The sequence below is a fragment of the Mytilus californianus genome, unplaced genomic scaffold (genome assembly GCF_021869535.1).
Source record: "Mytilus californianus isolate M0D057914Y unplaced genomic scaffold, xbMytCali1.0.p SCAF_5, whole genome shotgun sequence".
Lineage (NCBI taxonomy): Eukaryota > Metazoa > Mollusca > Bivalvia > Mytilida > Mytilidae > Mytilus > Mytilus californianus.
In genome coordinates this window covers 42738607-42757227 of record NW_026262701.1, presented here as the reverse complement: position 1 = coordinate 42757227, position 18621 = coordinate 42738607, and the positions used below count along the sequence as shown (strand labels likewise).

The 18621-nt window shown below is 34.0% G+C and overlaps 1 protein-coding gene across 1 annotated transcript; it reads right to left on the bottom strand.

Moving 5' to 3' along the window:
• Window positions 1–3692: 3692 nt before the first annotated feature.
• LOC127702224 (tyrosinase-like protein 1) lies at window positions 3693–10814 on the bottom strand. Its single transcript, XM_052206331.1, has 4 exons — window positions 10699–10814; window positions 7241–7645; window positions 6059–6168; window positions 3693–5525 (listed from the first exon to the last, which is right to left on the bottom strand). The coding sequence occupies exons 1-4, from the start codon at window positions 10702–10704 to the stop codon at window positions 4010–4012; spliced, it is 2037 nt and encodes a 678-aa protein (XP_052062291.1). The 5' UTR covers window positions 10705–10814; the 3' UTR covers window positions 3693–4009.
• Between the last annotated feature and the right edge of the window lie 7807 nt (window positions 10815–18621).

Genomic DNA, 18621 nt, shown 5'->3' with positions numbered 1-18621 from the left:
ATGTATATGGTGCACAATTTTTGCTAACCCCGTGTATTGATTTCCGTTGATGCAATTGATTACAAATACATTTAAAAATTTTGATTACATATTGTTTCAAAATAGCTCTCATTAGCAATGTGCAGCGCTATTTAACATTTTGATTTTAAGGAGATATGTTAAATTGTTCAAAACAATTTCAAATATATCATGTGGAATCTGTAGTATTCAAATAAGTAGGTTTCAAACACTTCCGATTGACACTGACACTGACAAACACTGACCATGCAAGTGAAGCAAATATAGGTGAAATTTGCCCTTTTCCTTTTCACTGACATTTATTTAAATAGATACAGCGACATTAAAAAGTATTTGTGGAACTGGGAACATCATTTTCAAAAGGTTGGTTGTAAAAATGTCTGTGAAAGTATAGCATCGCTCTGTTTCATTCATTGCCTGCATCTTAAGAAACTACAGTAGAGATCAATTCTAACCTCTCATTAGAACTGTCAAAATAATCTGTCATAGAACTGTTCTAAACTGTCCTAGAACAGTTCTACCCTAGAACTATTCTAAGCAGAACTGTCAGAATCAGTTCTAGGTAGAACTGTCATGATCAGTTCTAGGGTAGAACTGTCAGAATCAGTTCTAGGTAGAACAGTCAGGATCAGTTCTAGGGTAGAACTGTTTAAAACTGTTCTAGGTAGAACTGTCCAAATCAGTTCTAGTCGTAGAACTGTCAGCAGAACTGACCAAATCAGTTCTAACCGCAGAACTGACAGCAGAACTGTCTAAAACTGTTCTAGCCGTAGAACTGACCAAACCTGTCAGGATTGTAGAACAGTTCTAAATGACGTCACTGCATTTTTTTAATATATATTATATTCTTTTGACTTATTTATATTTGAGACAAAGAGTTCTTAAAACTGTTCTATGGATAGAACTGACTAAATCAATACTAGCCGTAGAACTGACCAAATCAGTTCTTATCGTAGAACTGTTCTAGTCGTAGAACTGACCAAAGATTTGGTCAGTTCTAGGTAAAACTGTCTTAAACTGTTCTAGGGTAGAACTGTCAGGATCAGTTCTAGGAAGAACTGTCTAAATCGGTTTTAGGTAGAACCGACCAAATCAGTTCTAGGTTAGAACTGTTCTAGCTAGAACTGTCTAAAAGGTGTCAGGATGACAGTTCTACATACTGTCCTAGAACAGTTCTCCTGACAGATTCTGACAGATTTGATGAGAGGTTAGAAGTGATCTCCACTGTATGTGGCAAGGGTTTGATGAAAGATTCAAAGATATTTTAGAAAATAGACAACTTGAACATGTAAATTGGTTTCGTTTTAAAATAGGTAAACCAAAATGAGGTACGTTTAGAGTTGCATTATTTTCACAATTGGGGACCAGTTTAGAACCAGAACGGCAAAAGGAACTAAGGTTAAATGAATACTGTATTGTGAAAACTGTGGAAATATTGTAATACTGTAGTTATCGGTAGTAATCGTAATGTACTATAGTAATTTGCAGGATATTACTTGAAAAGCATCGAAAATAGCACCATATAATATAACTCAAACGCCCCTTGGGAATGAATAAATTTGGACTGAGTATTCCGGCATTCATGAAACAGAGCGTAAATAGACTTCAAATTACACCCTCGTATCAAAGACTTGAAATTTTAGAACAAAATTGACCCTGACAATTTAAATTGTAAAAATATATGTGTCTGTGGTTACTGGGAATTACGTTGCAAAACCTGTCGAGAGGCCAGATAAGCCCACTTTGGAAGGTGATAGAAAAAAACCTGCAAAAATGACAAACCAACAGAAGGAAAGAAAATATAAGCCCAAACGCTAAAAAAACGTACGATTTGTGTTGGGATGTTGCTCATGTGGTCCCAAAAAACTAAAGGATACAATAAACGCAGGTCGAAGTAGCTGCAAATGAGGTGAACCGTTTTTAGCGAGTACGGATCCTGATTTCCGATTATTCGGTATAAGTGGTTGATATCGAGGACTACTATGTATCCACATGTATGTCATGTAGCTCTAATAATTTTTTTTTCATACCCGCGTCGTTCGTCAGAGCGTGCGAGAGAATATTTAGTTTTGTGGGAAACATTGTGACTACGAAGAGGGCAAACTTATTTGCAAACGTTACATGTTTGAACAAGAACTTCCGTTTATATTCCAAATAATTCTGAAAATTTAAAAATCGACATTTTTAATGCTGTTAAGGTGTAGAATGATTTGTAAAATGTACTATTATGCCTTTTGTCAACTGAAAATGATTGCTTGTTTGTTTGTCATGGTGAATTTTCAAATGTTTAAAAAAATAATAAGCATTAATTGTGCACGGCGTGTCCAGCTTTTTATGTATGTTTCATGAATATTATAATTAATATGACTAAGTTTTATTTGAAAATGAGTGAACGAAAATAAAATAAAAAGTACGTAAGAAATACATCTCGAATTCTAACATTTGTAGTAGTATGAAGCTTTTTTTTTTTGCAATCCAAGCACACCTATTCTGATAGGTATTTCACTTGACCCATTTGCTTTATTTCTTGGTACTGTAAATGTTAAGTTTTATTACATCAACACGACGCCTCAAAAGTAATGGAATCTCAAGCGAGATGCTGTATCAAATATCTGTGCCTTGTACGTTTTTATGACATAACAGTCAACTCAAACACGCCTGAACATAAAAGATGTACCCTACTTTCTGTTTTCGATGAGATAATTATTGCCCATTTTTATGAATATTTCCAAAAGAAACTGTTTCCGGGGGACAGAGATGCAATTTAATGCTTTAAAATATCAATCTTTTATCTTTCTTTCGGCGTAATTCATGCTTATGCACAAAACAAAGAACAACATATATTTGCACCTACCATAATCGACTGTCTTTACTTGAAAAGTTTACAAATATCTCGAAGCTCCACACTATAATTCAACTATACACACGTATATAAGCTGCAACAAATCCTAAATTATGCACCTATTTTAAACTTTTAAAGTCCATAGAAAAAGATGTTAACAATTAAAATATACCAACTTGACCATTTATACCTTCTCCTAATAAAGAGTTCCATTTCCTTTGTTTAATTTCAACTGGATGTCATTCCGCCTGCAATAATCCAGTGTATGTTTTTTTTTTAAATCAGATTTATTATTATTTGTAAGTGATCTTGACAGTATCAAGCTGTAGCCTAAATACAAAACCATTTCCTTTCAAAGAAGTCAAGAAAACTTTGAGGGAAGTTTTCTACCCAAGGTCTTTCGGACAGACGAACGGGATCGAGCGGTTACTAGACATGCTTTTGCCGTTGGCGACGCATGTTAAAATGTGCAATGACATGATTTTGTGGTAAGGGGTCCTTCATTGTCGTTTAACTGTGATCCTAGTGGTCGAAATCTCAGGAGTTAAAAATCTAAATAAATAAAAATTTGCTGTAAATAATCCGACAGATCATCAGCTACAATGTAATATTGAAATATTTTTAAAAAATGGCTTTTTAATAATGACCTGAAGTTTATTTAAAGCCGACTATGTTTTAGTAGTGCTTTCACAGTGGTAATCGGGAGTTGTTGAACTAGTAATGACCATGCATTTGTAAAAAAAATAGAATCTAAAAAAAAGGTTTGCTATAGAAATGTAAGTAAACTTTAAACCAAACTGTAAAATTTGCTGATAAAAGAGGAAATTGGTGGTATGTTGAAATTTTGAAATTTATTGTCCACATTTACAGATTGTCAGTTATCAAACATTATTAAAAGACACTGTCATATAATGTATATACACTAAGAGTATGTTAATACAATAACTTGCTGCAGACGGCACGTAATCAGCTTTTCAGCTAATTATGTAGATCTGTACATGTAGTTAGTAGAGTGGTAAACGGCCATTGTGGCCTCCAATTATATTTTCTATTCAAATTTTAGAGTACGTTTTCAACAAATTATCATTAATAACACATTTATTTCCCGATTTATGCAATAAATAAATATAAATTTCGTGTAGCCATTGTTTAATCACATACAAAATGCAAAAAGATATCGGACTCATTAATTGTAGGTAGATGGTCTGGCCCAGGTGCACTCCATAACATTCTGACGGCATCGCCATAGTCTTCACCGTAACCTTTTGGCCCTCGGTTTGTTATTTTTATTGAACCATCACAGTGCTTGTATCCACCAATTAAATCTCTACAATGTGGTTTACAAACATTTCCACAAGGACCATATGCTGTTAAAACTACATCTGTCGGACCCATTTGTGGACTTTTCACTGCAACATACATTATAGATGAATCAAATGGCTGACGTGCGTCTAACAGAGCAAACTCTCTGTAACTTCCATGGTAGTTTAGCCCATCACTGTGTACTGCAACTTTGGTAAAAATGCTGTCCATTTCTCCACATGTTCGAGGTTGTGGCTTGACTGGAAATAGATCTATTAAGCTGCTGTAGCCAGTAGGATCGTAAATATCTTGAAATGCTTCCAATTGTCCTCGTTTCACAGGAAAGGAGTCGAACTGCATTTGTTCTGGTTGTCGCTTATATACAATTTTTACAGGTACATATACCCAGACACGTGTATCAGACAAACCGTTCATCAGATACATATTTTGTATAACGTTGTACGGATTGGTCGAGGGACAAATATCGTTTACTGGACTAATCATTTGGTCAGTATAAGTCGGTCCAACATAACCGTCCGTAAAAGTATCCAAATCCATAATGGCTGTTTCGTTTAATGCTTGTCGTTTGCCACGACGTCTAGATCTGCTATTCCTCCCTGTACGTCTTCTTCTTGTACGCCTTCTTCTTGAACGTCTTCTTCTTGATTGACGCCTACTAATTATTTCGACAGATACACATCTTGGTGTGCCACTCCTTGTAATACAACGAAGGTAGGAAGAGCCACAATTAGTGTTTGTGAACGAACAAGTTGGAGCCGGCTCATACGAGTAAATTCGGGATGTGTACATACTACTCATTCCGTGAATGTTTCTAAGTCTTCCCAATCGCATTGGTCGTCTAGGAGCTTGGGAGGCGGGGCCGTAATCTGATGGATAATCTGTTGTGGGATTGACACCACGCCTCTGTTGGTTTCTCCGAAATAATTCCCAAACATAATCAACAAAACTATGATGCAAATAAAATATCGGATCAAAACCGGCCGTTTCAGCAGGTTCCATAAGGCCTCCAACCCACTGATGAACATCACCATGTCTTATCTCATAATCGTATGGTGGAACTGCATTCGGCTCTGCTATTTCGTGTAAACGGCTTCTTGTTAATATAGCCCTAATTGTGCTGTAATCAAACAAATCCCCTATTTGTCCACCATTTCTTACTAAGGGACCAGCCGGTGTATTCCAATTTCGGAAAGGACCATTCCTTACTCGTCCCTTACATGACCCCATAAATGAATTAGACCACATTATAGATCGTGTAGCATCACGCAGTGGTTTGTCCAATCGTGAATCCCAATAAGGGATAGTCACTCCTGGGATTTTTTGCCTTAATGCATTTTCACACCTGAAGAAATAAAAAACATAAAAATATACTTACATTTGTAATACTTCCGGCAGAATTTTTAAAGGCGGTTATATGGTTTATACAATTATATTAAGACGTTAATTTCAAATTGTTTCACAAATATAAAGTAACAACGTCGTACGATTAACTATTAAAATCATGATATTTGACAGTACGTCAAGCATGTTTTTAATGAACTTTTATATAATTTATTGATTCTATTGAACATTTGTTTGCAATACACACATTATTGGTTAATATGTCTATTATAAAATTATCAAGTTTTTACAATCACGATGAAAGTGTCTTCTCTTGACAGCAGAAAAAAAAACATGTTCCGGTGTTAAAATAAGAATTAGAAAATGTGGTAAAAATAACAATGAGACAATTCTCCACCAGAGACCAAATGACGTAGAAGTTAACAATTATAGGCCACCTTACGGCCTTCAACAATGAGAACAAACCCATACCACTCAGTAACCTCATTTTTTTTTCATTAATGTAAATACAATCTTTAATAAACGTATACTTACACTACAAGCAAAACTCTATGAAAAGGTAAAAATGCAGCCCCGTGGTGTATGTCGTCTACTAGTCGCTGATGTAGAAGTCCAAGAGCATCATATCGATTTGGTCTAACAGACTGAAATGATAGTACACAAAAATGTTTCACTTATGTATACTCTCATGTACATCAACCCATGTAGCGTTGTTTTTTTTTTAATTTATTTTTGTTGTATTATTTCGCCTCTCGAGAAATGCTTCCTGAAATTAGCCACCAAAATTGTAAAATTTGTAATTTTCGGAGGATAGATAAATAGCCGATTGTCCCTGTAACAATTTTTTCAGGAATTTTATTGACAACAAAATTTTGTTTTGTTTGATTTTTCTATATTTTTTCTTTTCTAGAAAAGTCAAAATGTCCCATCGTAACGTTACATCCGATGACAGTAGTAGGGAGTGATTTTGGAACGATAGATAACCAATCGACTCATTAACTTGATTTTTCTTGAATCTTATGAACAACAAATCGTGTATATAATTTGTTTTTCGTATATTTCTACTATCACTCTTCACGTATTCAGGTATTTATACATCCTTTAGTTTAAAATTTGTTAGATTTGAGCTAAAATCTAAATGTCCGGTCGGAATTGAAATGTTACATATGATGCCTCGTGTAGGGAGAGTGCCACACTATGTGTACGTAAACGAACCCTTGCAACAACTCTTTGATATGTCCTTTGTATGGTGGCTTCAATCCAGGATAAAACGCCTGCCTTCATCCAACATATATGTACCCTCTTTTGCCAGTGGAAGTCTAAATCAATCCCTGCCCTTTAATCCGGTCGATCTTTTTTGCAGAAAGTACCTATTCAGAATTGGGTTATTGTTATTTGTTTCTTGTCCTGCATATGCATGAAATATTTGTCACTGCACCATAAGTAATGAAAACCAATCATTTGACATTTTAACTGTTTGAATTCGAGCGTCACTTGTGAGTCTTATGTAGACGAACTCTCGTCGTCACAACATTTTAAGCCTGTTATATTTGACGAGTTTCTTTTTTTCCAAAGGGCTAACGGATGTCAACGAAACGGTGGGCACGTAGGATTGAGAAACCAGGAAGCATGTGCTATTAAGAGTGTGGCTTTTAGGTCTTCAAGCTGTTTTAAAAATTTGGTTTTACCTTTGACTAGTTTAATAGTCATACATACCGTATCTCGTTTCAACATGTTTATAGCTCTATGGAAATTGTTTCTTTCCGTGTCTGATAACACTCTGTACTCTTTCCTTATTCGCAACCTCCTTCGTCTTCTACTTGCTTGTCGTTTAAATCTAGAACCCTCCATCTCGTGTTCTGACATACGTAATAATTCATCGACCCAATTTTCTGTTTCTATAGAAATGTTTCCCCATGCTGTTTTTAATAAATGCCAGTTATTTTTCTGAATGCAGTAAGCGTGCGCACTATCCCAATGTGGATCTGATGAATTGCCATTTAACCTTTTCTGATCAAAGCAATTTTTCAATGCATCTGGAGTGTTTATTTCATATATTTTACAGTAAACTTGAATGGAGAGCAATACCAAAATAAGGATGTTTAGGACAGCTGTCGTCATCTGAAAAGAAAACCAAAATTAAAGATGCAGTTATATGTACGATAAAGAAAGCGACATTGAAAGAAAGCTGAAGACACCCGCACAATCGCGGGTACTCAAATTTGATTAATTTGTCTATTATCAATATTTTCGAGTTTTCAACTGATAAAAAAGTAAAATATTATTGTTTTCGTCAAGGGCAAAGTTGTTTTTGTCGTAGACTCAAGTCTTTAGTTTCAATTCGATTTTACTTTTATTCAGGTACGTTGTGGTGCATTGTATTTAACTTTTTGTCGGTTATTATTTCTTTTTTTTTTTGTTGCATTCCCTCGGATTTTAGTTTCCATACCTATAGTGAAGTATTTTAAAAAGTTAAATACTGGATCTTGGAAGAAAAATAGAAAGTACATATCACCATAAACAATGTAACAACATGTACAAAAATGTAGTAATATAGGTATTCCAAAAATGTTATGATCAGTCCATGAAGGCCTAGGGCCTTTACCCTTCATATTTATTAAAGATATCATTCGGACACTTCAGTGCAGAACTGTCATGGCAATGCTCTCCGAAAACAATTTCTGGAGTTTGTTTGTCAATACGTTCAAGACCGCTGATACTAAAAATTGCAAAAAATAGCTTCTAAATATTAGGAGAAAGCCTATCGGTTTTAAGGTCATTAGGTCAAAGGTTAAGGTTAAGGTCTCACAAAAACAGCTGTACATAGTATGATATTCTTCAAGAGCTTGGTTTCTAGATGAAATGTCTGATGGCTTTTATATTACGGGTATATTTTTATTGAGAATATGCCTCCAGATCTGGCGCCTGGCAAGCAAAGGTCACGGAAACCCCTGGCTTAAAACAAATGACCAAAAACGGACTTTCTGTGTATCAAGTCTCTTGAGAAGCATGTATGACAGCTATATAAATAAGAAGATGTGGTATGAGTGCCAATGAGACAACTATCCATCCAAGTCACAATGTGTATAAAGTAAACAATTATAGGTCAAAGTACGGCCTTCAACACGGACCCTTGGCTCACACCGAACAGCAAGCCCCAAAAAGACTAGTGTAAAACAATTCAAACAGGAAAACCAGGAAAACGGTCTAATCCATATAAAAAACGAGAAACACTTATGATGATTGTATAGATTGAAAATTTCAAACGCTGTTTCTAGATCACATGTCTTGAGATATAATTTTTTTTTCTTATTTACAGCAATATTTTGTATTTTTTACTAATATTATTGGAAATTCCGGGGAACCATTGGTGGAGAAACCCTTTTTGTTTATTGCTACAGGTGGAAAATTACCGTTAAAAGTAAATGGGGTTTTTTTTCCATCAGAGCATACTACCGGGGGTATCTTGCACCCTTGAAGTTCTAGACAGACCTTATATGGTACTAATGTTTTGTCCTCTCTAAATAATTCAATGTATTTGCATCAGCTGACAGTGCCAACTTTTTACTTGCTTGATATTACTATAGTGTCATAGACATATCCAAATTGATATAAGATGGATATTAACGTGCAGGATGGCTATACTTCACATCAGCAGGTTATTTACTTTGAGCTCTTTGAAACGGTATGTTTAGGTTGGTGTTTTTGTCCTTGCACTTGTGGTTTTTGTTTATCTTTTATACTGCTAATTTAGAGTAAAGGGATGTTTCTATACTGATTATTTATTTGCTGTATTTACCTTGTTAGTCTTGTGCTCGAGATTAAAACGGGAGGATTGATATCTCACAAAACTAGTTTTACCTCATCAAAAGTCAATGTCACGAACCGCGTCAGTGGCTGTCTTATACCATATCTCTTTTTCTTCATTTGTTAGAATTTGGTGTTGATGGCAATCTTGATAGCTTCTGTTTAAATCATTCACATCATTTTTTACAGATTTGCGACGATTTAGAACTTTACATATTGTTTAGACATCTGTCTATTGTTGAAGGCTGTATGTTGACATCTAGATCTTTTGATTATCTGTGTTGCTGGGATGCTGTGTGAGGTATACCAGTATATATGCACATATCTTTTTTTTTGGCAAAATAATTTTGAAAAAATACCCACATTAACATATTTGTATAAGTCATATTTTAGCTAAATTTTTTGGGGAGAAAGGACATGACTCAATTCTAATTTAAGATCTTAATTTGAAATTATAACATGGAGTTTAGTATTTAATGCAAGAAGTTAAAGGCAAATATCCAAGAAAAAATTCAAAATACGGGTTATTTAACGCGAAGAGTTGACGGTTGTTATTTCTTTGCTTGAAATGTATGATATCAACCTTAAAGTTTTGTGTGATGCGTGTTTTGACAGTTCTTCAAAGTTTCGATGATTTCGCGCATGCCTTCTAAAAAATTAGTTTTGAATAAAGGAAAGATTTTATACTACGAAATACATTTAAATTTATAGCAAACAGACTGCCAAGGATGCGAAGCAAAAGGTATTTCATTTAAAAGAAATGCTTAAATTGGAACAATTCTATCTGAATATTTCTTAATTTTGATTCAGGATATGACGAAGTCATGTAATGCGCAACATAACCGGCCGAGTAGACACAAGGGATTCCACTTCAAATGAAACACTCGTGCTTTTTTTAGAATATTAATAATAATCTTTAATAAATTTCACTAGCAGGAACTTTATATGACACTTTAAATCACACATTTTTACTTGCCATATACAATTTGAGGGATGCCACTTTTGGAGCACCTGAGATCATCCCGTGTTTTGTGGTGAGTATCGTTATGTTAAGTTTTATTTTCTGTGTAGTGTTTAGAAGTCTCAAGTCTTTAATATGTTATGTTATATGTAAATATCAAATTAAAGTATCTGACATTATCTGTTATAATCCTAATTCATTTTGATTTTTTGCCGTCTTTTTATGCTTTAATGTTTACACTAACTATAATTTCTAAATAATTTTTCAGCAAATACATTTTGGAAAAAAAAAATCCATGTTTCTGTAAAATTTGAAAATTATACATCATTACATTACTAACAGATAGAATATATTTTTTTATTGAATTTTATGATTAAATGTATAACCTTAGATATGAAATACTTACTTCCATTGTTATAATAGTCCAATTACATTAGAAACAACATACGTTTTCCAGAACACACACTTTCGGTTAGGACTGTTTTTCCTTTCTGAGTCGACCGCCTTTCATAGCTCTTTGATAGGAAAGGGAAATTGAAAAAACGATTTAGTCATTTTATTGATGACTTGCTAATTAATAATCTAACAATAATGTTTTTCTCGTTTGTCAATTACACAATTTTGAAGTTTTACATATTTTGTCTGATATATTTGAATAACAAATTAAATTGAGAATATTAATTGGTTATTCACCTGATGTTGTTTTTTAATCAGGATAGACTAAGTACTGTATACCCTTTTTAATCACGTACACAATGCAGTTTCAATAATGCAAATAATTAAAATGGGGTTTTTATTCAATACTATAGATAATCACACGTCAATCAAAAGTACAGTTCTCAAGATATAAGTTTTAATTATCACAAATATGTTTTTTTCATTGTACTGTGGCGGTCTTAATTTTTTTTCTTCCTGATTAATGTAGTCGTTGATGTGGAGGGGTGATAGATGTTTGCGAGCCCAACCCTCCCCGTAACCTGGAACAGTGTTTTAACAGCACAACATAGGAAAACTATAAAAAAAAAAAAAAAACAGGTGAAAAAGCCTTTTTTATTTGATGCTCTTAAGCGGTATTGTTTTTTGTTGTTTTTTGTTGTTGTTTTTTTTTTTTTTTTTGGGGGGGGGGGGGGGGGGGGGCGGGTTAGTAGTCTCTAGCGTTCATGATGTGTTTTTTTCTTCTTCTATATTTAATGACGCCATGACTGTGTATGTAGGTGACAATGGGTCTGTAATTGATTTTTCTAACTTTAAAATGTGATTTGTAACAAAATCTTGACAACAGTGAAAAATTCGAGACTGTACAATATTACACGCATTGTCCTGAAATATCAACATAAAATAATGACTTATATGTTATTCTTTTTAAAAAGTTCAATTGCATTCACAAATTCCTTCCTTTTTCGACACTGTCTCGGTGGTCTCGTGGTAGCGTGTTCGCCTCGACTGCAGGAGGTCGTGGGTTCGAACTCCGGCCGGGTCAAACCAAAGACTTTAAAATTGGTATTTGCTGCTTCTCCGCTAAGCAACCGCATTAAGGAGTAAGAGCAAAGACTGGTCGGTTCGGAGTCCGAATAATGTGTCCGGGTATAGTGACATGTCTTCATGCTAATTGTTACCTTGTGAACTAGCACGTAAAAAATCCGGTTCAGCGTGTCGGTCTAGTACAAAGCAGGGATACTATAAAACTAAGATATTTTTGTCCTGAATATGCATATTAATTTGCCGCTGGACGTTAAACAGTCATCCATCTTCATCATCATCCTTTTTCGATTGCAGTAGTTCAACTGTTAATAACTGGTCACGTGCTTTATGAGCAATACATGGACATATTTTAAAACTAAAACATACACTAGTTAACCAATCGTCTTGTAGGTTGTTTGTCCATTTTAGTTTAAAAAGTAGGTCAATAATGTTCCTCCGATGACCCAGTTTGCTTTAGCCAGTCTTTACTTTAACATTTAGCAGAGTTCCACCTAAAGGAGTATGGTTTTTACACCTGACTGTTTTGTTTAACTGTTCTTGATAATAATTCAAATACAATCGAGCACCGGATAGACAATTGGTTAATATGTTTTAGGTTTTGGCTGCAAACTAAGATGAACAGTATCAATCCTGTACTTCAGGAATGAACTAATATTTCGCAGATTTCAAGTGACATCAATAACATAAATTGGTTCAGGAAAATTTTGGAATTCGTTAGCGAAACTTTAACTAATTTTTTGAAAGATTACCCTGTCAAATTTGAAATATTAAAAAAAAAAAGAACGAAATAAAGGTACGATAAGAGAATCAACTGTAGATAAAGGGAATGATTCGCTTATTTTAGATAGATTAGTGTCTATTGTACATTTGCATGCTGGACAAGACCAGTTATAATCAAATTTAATACTGAAAATACCGGTTAAAGTAAGTACCATGTATAACATCTAAAGACCACTATTACTGATTTAAAATCCTACATGTATTTAAGAGAGAAAAAAAGAGGAAGCGCGAGGTATTGCCACTTTTTCGTGAGTTTGTCTAACGAGACTATTTTAGTAGTTTTTAGTTCGTTATTTTTTTTGAAGATGTTTGAAAGCCTAAAGCAAATGTGATAGAAAAAACCTCAATTCTTATATCTGACAGATAAATGTCTTTTGAGGTGGTGAGGAAACATTTTTTGATTGATTTAATCAATTTCAAAAGTATGAATAGAGCACAACAGGTGGTTGATTTAGGAACATTAAACAACATAAACTACCTACTGATATATCATATGTACTAGCATAGTACACTTATTCAAAATACTGTCTAGATTACGTACTTTTGGCAAATAAGTACTCGAAATTTACAAAAAAATTTGAAAATTGCAGGTTTGGTTATATAGAAGAATTTACATGTAGAATCTCATTAAATGTTAAGAAATATAATATGACGTTATTAGACCCATAAAGTACAATGTCAAACACGAAGCTCTGTCAAATTAAACTGCTTTATGATTCATAGAGTGTAGCTGAAATAAATACAAGTACAAGGAAAATGTGGCAATTTGTTTACATCGAGATTAACACCGGCACGTTAAGCATTGAAATAAAATTTGATTAATTACATCTAACTTGTGCATAAACATACAACTGTTGCAATCTTTTTTTTAGGGATGCATACATATGACGCCTCCTGTAGAATGTTATGCTATCTACATGTAAAAGAACCTTTGCAATGAATTACTGCATCCGAGAAACAAAATACCTTCAGAGATGCTTAGCTTTTAACATGATCTCACTTACTTAATTCTTTTATTGATTAGAATGGGACTAGAATATACTTTTCTTATCCAAAATAAACTTAAAATTAGATGTAAAAAGGAAAACCAATTAATTTTTAAAAAAACCTGCATATTTCGTCATTGTTAGTTGTCATGTTAACTTGTCAAATAAGAAATTTGTTTTGATTTTCTATACATTTTTTATCTATATGTATTGTTAGGGCAAATTTATGATCATTTATGATCACTTTTAAATTTGCACTTATATTTGGGTCAAATAAGGAGCCGTATTGCCCTTACTCCTTTGTTTACCATTTGAAAGTATAAAATTAGTGATTTAATGTTCATAAATATTGAAAAGGTGTCACAATTAGCCGTCATCTGTTAATAACTTTTAATAGTTAATTTTCTGATTCAAATCATTCGTAACAAAGTTCTAAAATATATCTATAGTTGTTATAACTAACTTGTATGTCATTTGGTCTCTGGTGGAGAGTTGTCTCATTGGCAATTATACCACATCTTCTTATTTTTATATTTGTCGTACATTTACGGTACAAACCAACACCTTTCTAATCCTGATTGATTGGATAAGTAAGTACCAGCAACGATCCTAATGAATGACACAATAGGGAAATGCATATATTTAAAGGTTATCGTAATGCATTCACAAGTATTTTGACAAAACTTTAAATATTTTAATTTATAATCTTATTTGCGTAAAGGAAATACAATGTATTTGTTATGTCATTCATAGGGCTTTTAAGTGCGATTTGTTATTATTCGTAGTACATTGTAGTACGTATCTAATATTTGTGGCCGTTTTATTTTTGCACTTTAACTTTAACTGAGTAGATGTGGTATGTTTGCCATTGAGAAAACAACCCAGAGAAAATGAAGTGGTAGTAAGCAATTAAAGGCCACCGTGCAGTCTTCTGCAACGAGAAAATCCCATCCTGTATAGTCGACTATAAAAGGCCCCGACACGCAAAATGTGAAACAATTCATACAGAAAACTAGCGGCCTACTTGTTATAGTAATAAAAAGAGGTGTTTTAATCTTGTGACACAGTTTTAGATTACAAATGTAGTTACAAAGTATTCTCCAGGAAGTCATTAGACATCCGAAAAATATTGATTATTGAAAGAAATCTTTCATTCTATACTTTTATTTTTAACTTAGTCATTTTCCATATACAAATTATAACATATTCATGTATTGTAGAAAATGTCTCTCTCATGCATAGCTCTGACTTCTTGTCCGGAGTTGGCTATACCTTTTGTCCATTTTGGTTTCACCAGCTCTACAAGTGGGTTTTCGATTTTCAAATATTTCGAAGTATATCATCACTGAGGGAACATTAATTTATCAAAACTCGCATCTGGTACAGTAAAGTTGTTACCGTTTATGATATTGATACCAATAGCTTTAAGTCGATACCTCTGTTGTGGAGTCCCCAAGGGAACTGGGGAATAAAAATATGGTCACTACAGGTCTTCTTCCGACCGGCAGTAAAACCCTTGCCAAAGTGGGGCGTCCGTTTGGCTGTGCGGGATGTATCAAGTAAGCAGCCACGTCCGGTCAGAATGGGAACGTCAAATCCGATGCCTCGTGTAGAGAGAGTGCCATGCTCTCTGCACGTTAAGAACCCTTGCAACAACTCTTTAAGAGGTCCGTAGGTGGCCTGTTGCAAGGCTAAATTTCTACCCCTATCCATTATACCCTCATTTTCCATTGGCAGTCCGAATTTACCTCGACCTTCGTTCCGAACGGCCTCTATTACAGGACTTACCTATTGTATTTATTGTTAATTTGTTCTAATCCTGAACATGCATGAAATATTTGCCACTGGACGTTAAGCAATCACCAATCAATCAATCTGCTTGTGGACTATTTGTCCAAATGGTAACACTAGCCCAGTAATATGCTGGCTTTGTTTTGTTGAAATTTGCTGTTTATAAACTTTTAGATGTTATTTTAAATTAAGAAATGTATCTACATGTACCCTATGCATATCTCTGATTCTTTTTTCGGATTTTGATGTACAATTGGCTTCATCAGCTCTTCATATTAACATTAGTTTTTGGATTTTCGAATATGTTGGCCTAGAGCATTACTGAAGAGACATTAATGGTGGATTTTCAAATATGTTGGCCTAGAGCATAATTTACTGAAGAGACATTAATGCAAAATGCGCATCTGGTGAAGTAAAAATTGATACCATTTATGTTGTACTAATTGTATATTTTTGGAGACAGTATTTTTGCAAAGTGGATCGACCGATATGAACATGTGAGATTTAAACGGGAAATTGGGAACATTTTTGGAGGGGTAAAAATGTTGCATTGCAGCAGGCCATTTATTGGCCTCTCATAGTGTTGTTGCAAGAGTTCTTCAACGTGCAGAAAAAGTTGCACTCTCATTACTCGAGTATACCTCTTTAGCATAAGGTTTACAGCAATTGAAAAAAGAGGTGATCATATTTCTGGAACCGTCAAATCTTGGGGTTTAAATAATTGATTAGTCTTCAAAACCTACCTATTATTACCTATTACAATTGTTTGAAATTGATGCTCAAACGTTATAAAATTGAGAATAGTAAAGGGGAGTGGGTCAAAGAGACAACAACCCGACCAAACAGCAGAAAACAGCCGAAGGCCACCAAATGTTCTTCAACACAGCTAGGAAATCCCGCACCCGGAGGCGGGCTTCAGCTGGCCCCTAAACAAATATGTGCACTAGTTCAGTGAAAATGGACGTCACACTAAACTCCAAAACACATAAATGAACTAAAATCAAAAAACCATACAAGACCAACAAAGGCCAGAGGCTCCTTACTTCGGACAGGCGCAAAAATGCGGCCGGGTTAAACATGTTTTGTGAGATCTCAACCCTCCCCTATACCTCTAGCCAATGTATAATAAACAAACAAACAGCAATACGCACAGTAAAAATCAGTTTAAAAGAAGTCCGAGTTCGATGTCAGAATAGGTAACAAAAGAAACTAAGCAAAATGACAATGATACATAAATTAACAAAGGACTACTAGCAGTTACTGACGTTCCAGCTCCAGACCTCAATTAAACTGATTGAAAGATTATATATGTCTTCATCATATGGAAATCATGCACAACCCCTCTCGTTAGGGGTTTAGTATCATACCATCATAAAATATATGAGAAGTACATAACCCGTATCATGCCAACAACTGGTTTTAGAATAAATGTGTTTATTTCCGATGCAAAGACCCTATGGGTGAATCAATATTAATACCAAAATATGCAATCTTTAATGACCTGACAACAGTATCGTAACTATATTCCTTCTGAATAAGTCTGTTTTAAGGTTTGGTTAGCTTTTGAGGTGAATGCCGACATGTTTGTGCTTTGTTTAGAATATTACCATTAACGATTGGAGGTGAACGTATAAGATGTCTGCACGTTGATAAGAGATACCACAAGGGAAATTGAGGGGGGAGGGGGTCAAAAGTTGAAGAAAGACAGATATCACCATGGCCAAAATAAGTACAATTTGTTCTCCAATAGTTTTTATTTGCTGCTGTCTGTTATACATCTATAAGTAATTTTTCGTTTCTTATTTGGTTATAAATCAAATACTTGGTTTTCATTTTGCATTGTTTGAAATTTTGTTATCTCGGGGACTTTTATAGCTTAAGTTATGGGACTGGCTCACTTGGAAGCCGGTTCGGCGACCTGTAATTTTCACATATTTGTCCTCCGGTCTCTATGTGATTGGATAGACGTCTAATTTGTAACCAAAGCACATATCCGTGTTTATATTTTATTAGAGGAGTGCTACTCTGTTACATGTCTATTACATTTCTTTTTTGTGAAATGTCGACAAAAACGGATATTGAATTAAAGCATTATGTGTCTCCCCTTTTTAAAGAAAGAAATACTTTTAATGGTAATCGTTTCTGTTTTCATCCTTTCCAGTACATTTAAGTATCACTTCCCCCCTTTTATCATTTCTTAAATATTGGAAGGAAGCGATATTTTTAATGCAATAGGTAAAAAAATGGAAATTTTGTTATGGTGGTTACATTTTTTAATCATATGATCCCGAATGACTGTACACGAAGAACTTAGTTTATTAGTAGCTGATACAATATATTATTTATAACAGAGCTCAAAATCAATTGTGGTAAATACAACATATATTTGTATCATCACATGTTAACTATTCAATCAAATGATGCAATAAAAAAGACAGGTACAAATTAATAATTTTATGCAATCATAAGTTATGATTCTTTTATAAATTATTTCTTTATCACAAACATACAAATTAACCTTTTAATTTGATTATTCATGTTAAAAACCGCAAAATAATTAATTTCAATATCAATAGTGTTAAACCAAAGCATATGTCGTGATCGCATAGAATAGTTTTTTTTATTACATCTAAACAAAAACACTGCACTAATTGTCATGTCAATCTGCTTTAATTTATTAGATTGTAAATAAATAAACAAAATGCTTTTTAAAAATATGTTACAATTGCATGGTGAAATGTTTACAGAATCCTTATTTGTCGATGTTATTGGTTGATAGAATCTGCAAATACTTTGTGACCTCTTCCGCACTTTTAATCACCATTTGTACATTAACAACTAATGGGATATAGTCAGAAATATCTATAAATAGATTGAGAGAAAAGGAAGACGATAACATTGCCAAGAAGACAATTAATCAAAGTACTGAAGTACTGAACATCGGATGACCGCAAGTTCTTGTGGATGATCCGAAAAGCACTTGTATCAGAAAAAAAATCACAATTCTCTATAACTGAAAGTGAGGTTAATGTACAGATATAATTTGTTTCTGGGACAAGTTCGTGCGTGGATGATAAATTTATGACAGGGAATTCAACCTCACCGTAATGACTATTATATTGTAGTGAAACAAATCAGTATACTCTGTTTTATTGTTATATATTATATTAAGACTTGTATATTACAGTTACATAAAATTGAGAATGGAAATGGGGAATGTGTCAAAGAGACAACAACCCGACCAAACAGCAGAAAACAGCCGAAGGCCACCAATGGGTCTTCAATGCAGC

What these genes read in the sequence shown, in the direction of transcription:
- LOC127702224 (XM_052206331.1), bottom strand. An exon ending in ACATGTTGAAACGAGATACG is followed by an intron (nt 6,169 to 7,240) that starts GTATGTATGACT and finishes CTATCATTTCAG; the next exon opens with TCTGTTAGACCAAATCGATA. An exon ending in CATAGAGTTTTGCTTGTAGT is followed by an intron (nt 5,526 to 6,058) that starts GTAAGTATACGT and finishes TTATTTCTTCAG; the next exon opens with GTGTGAAAATGCATTAAGGC.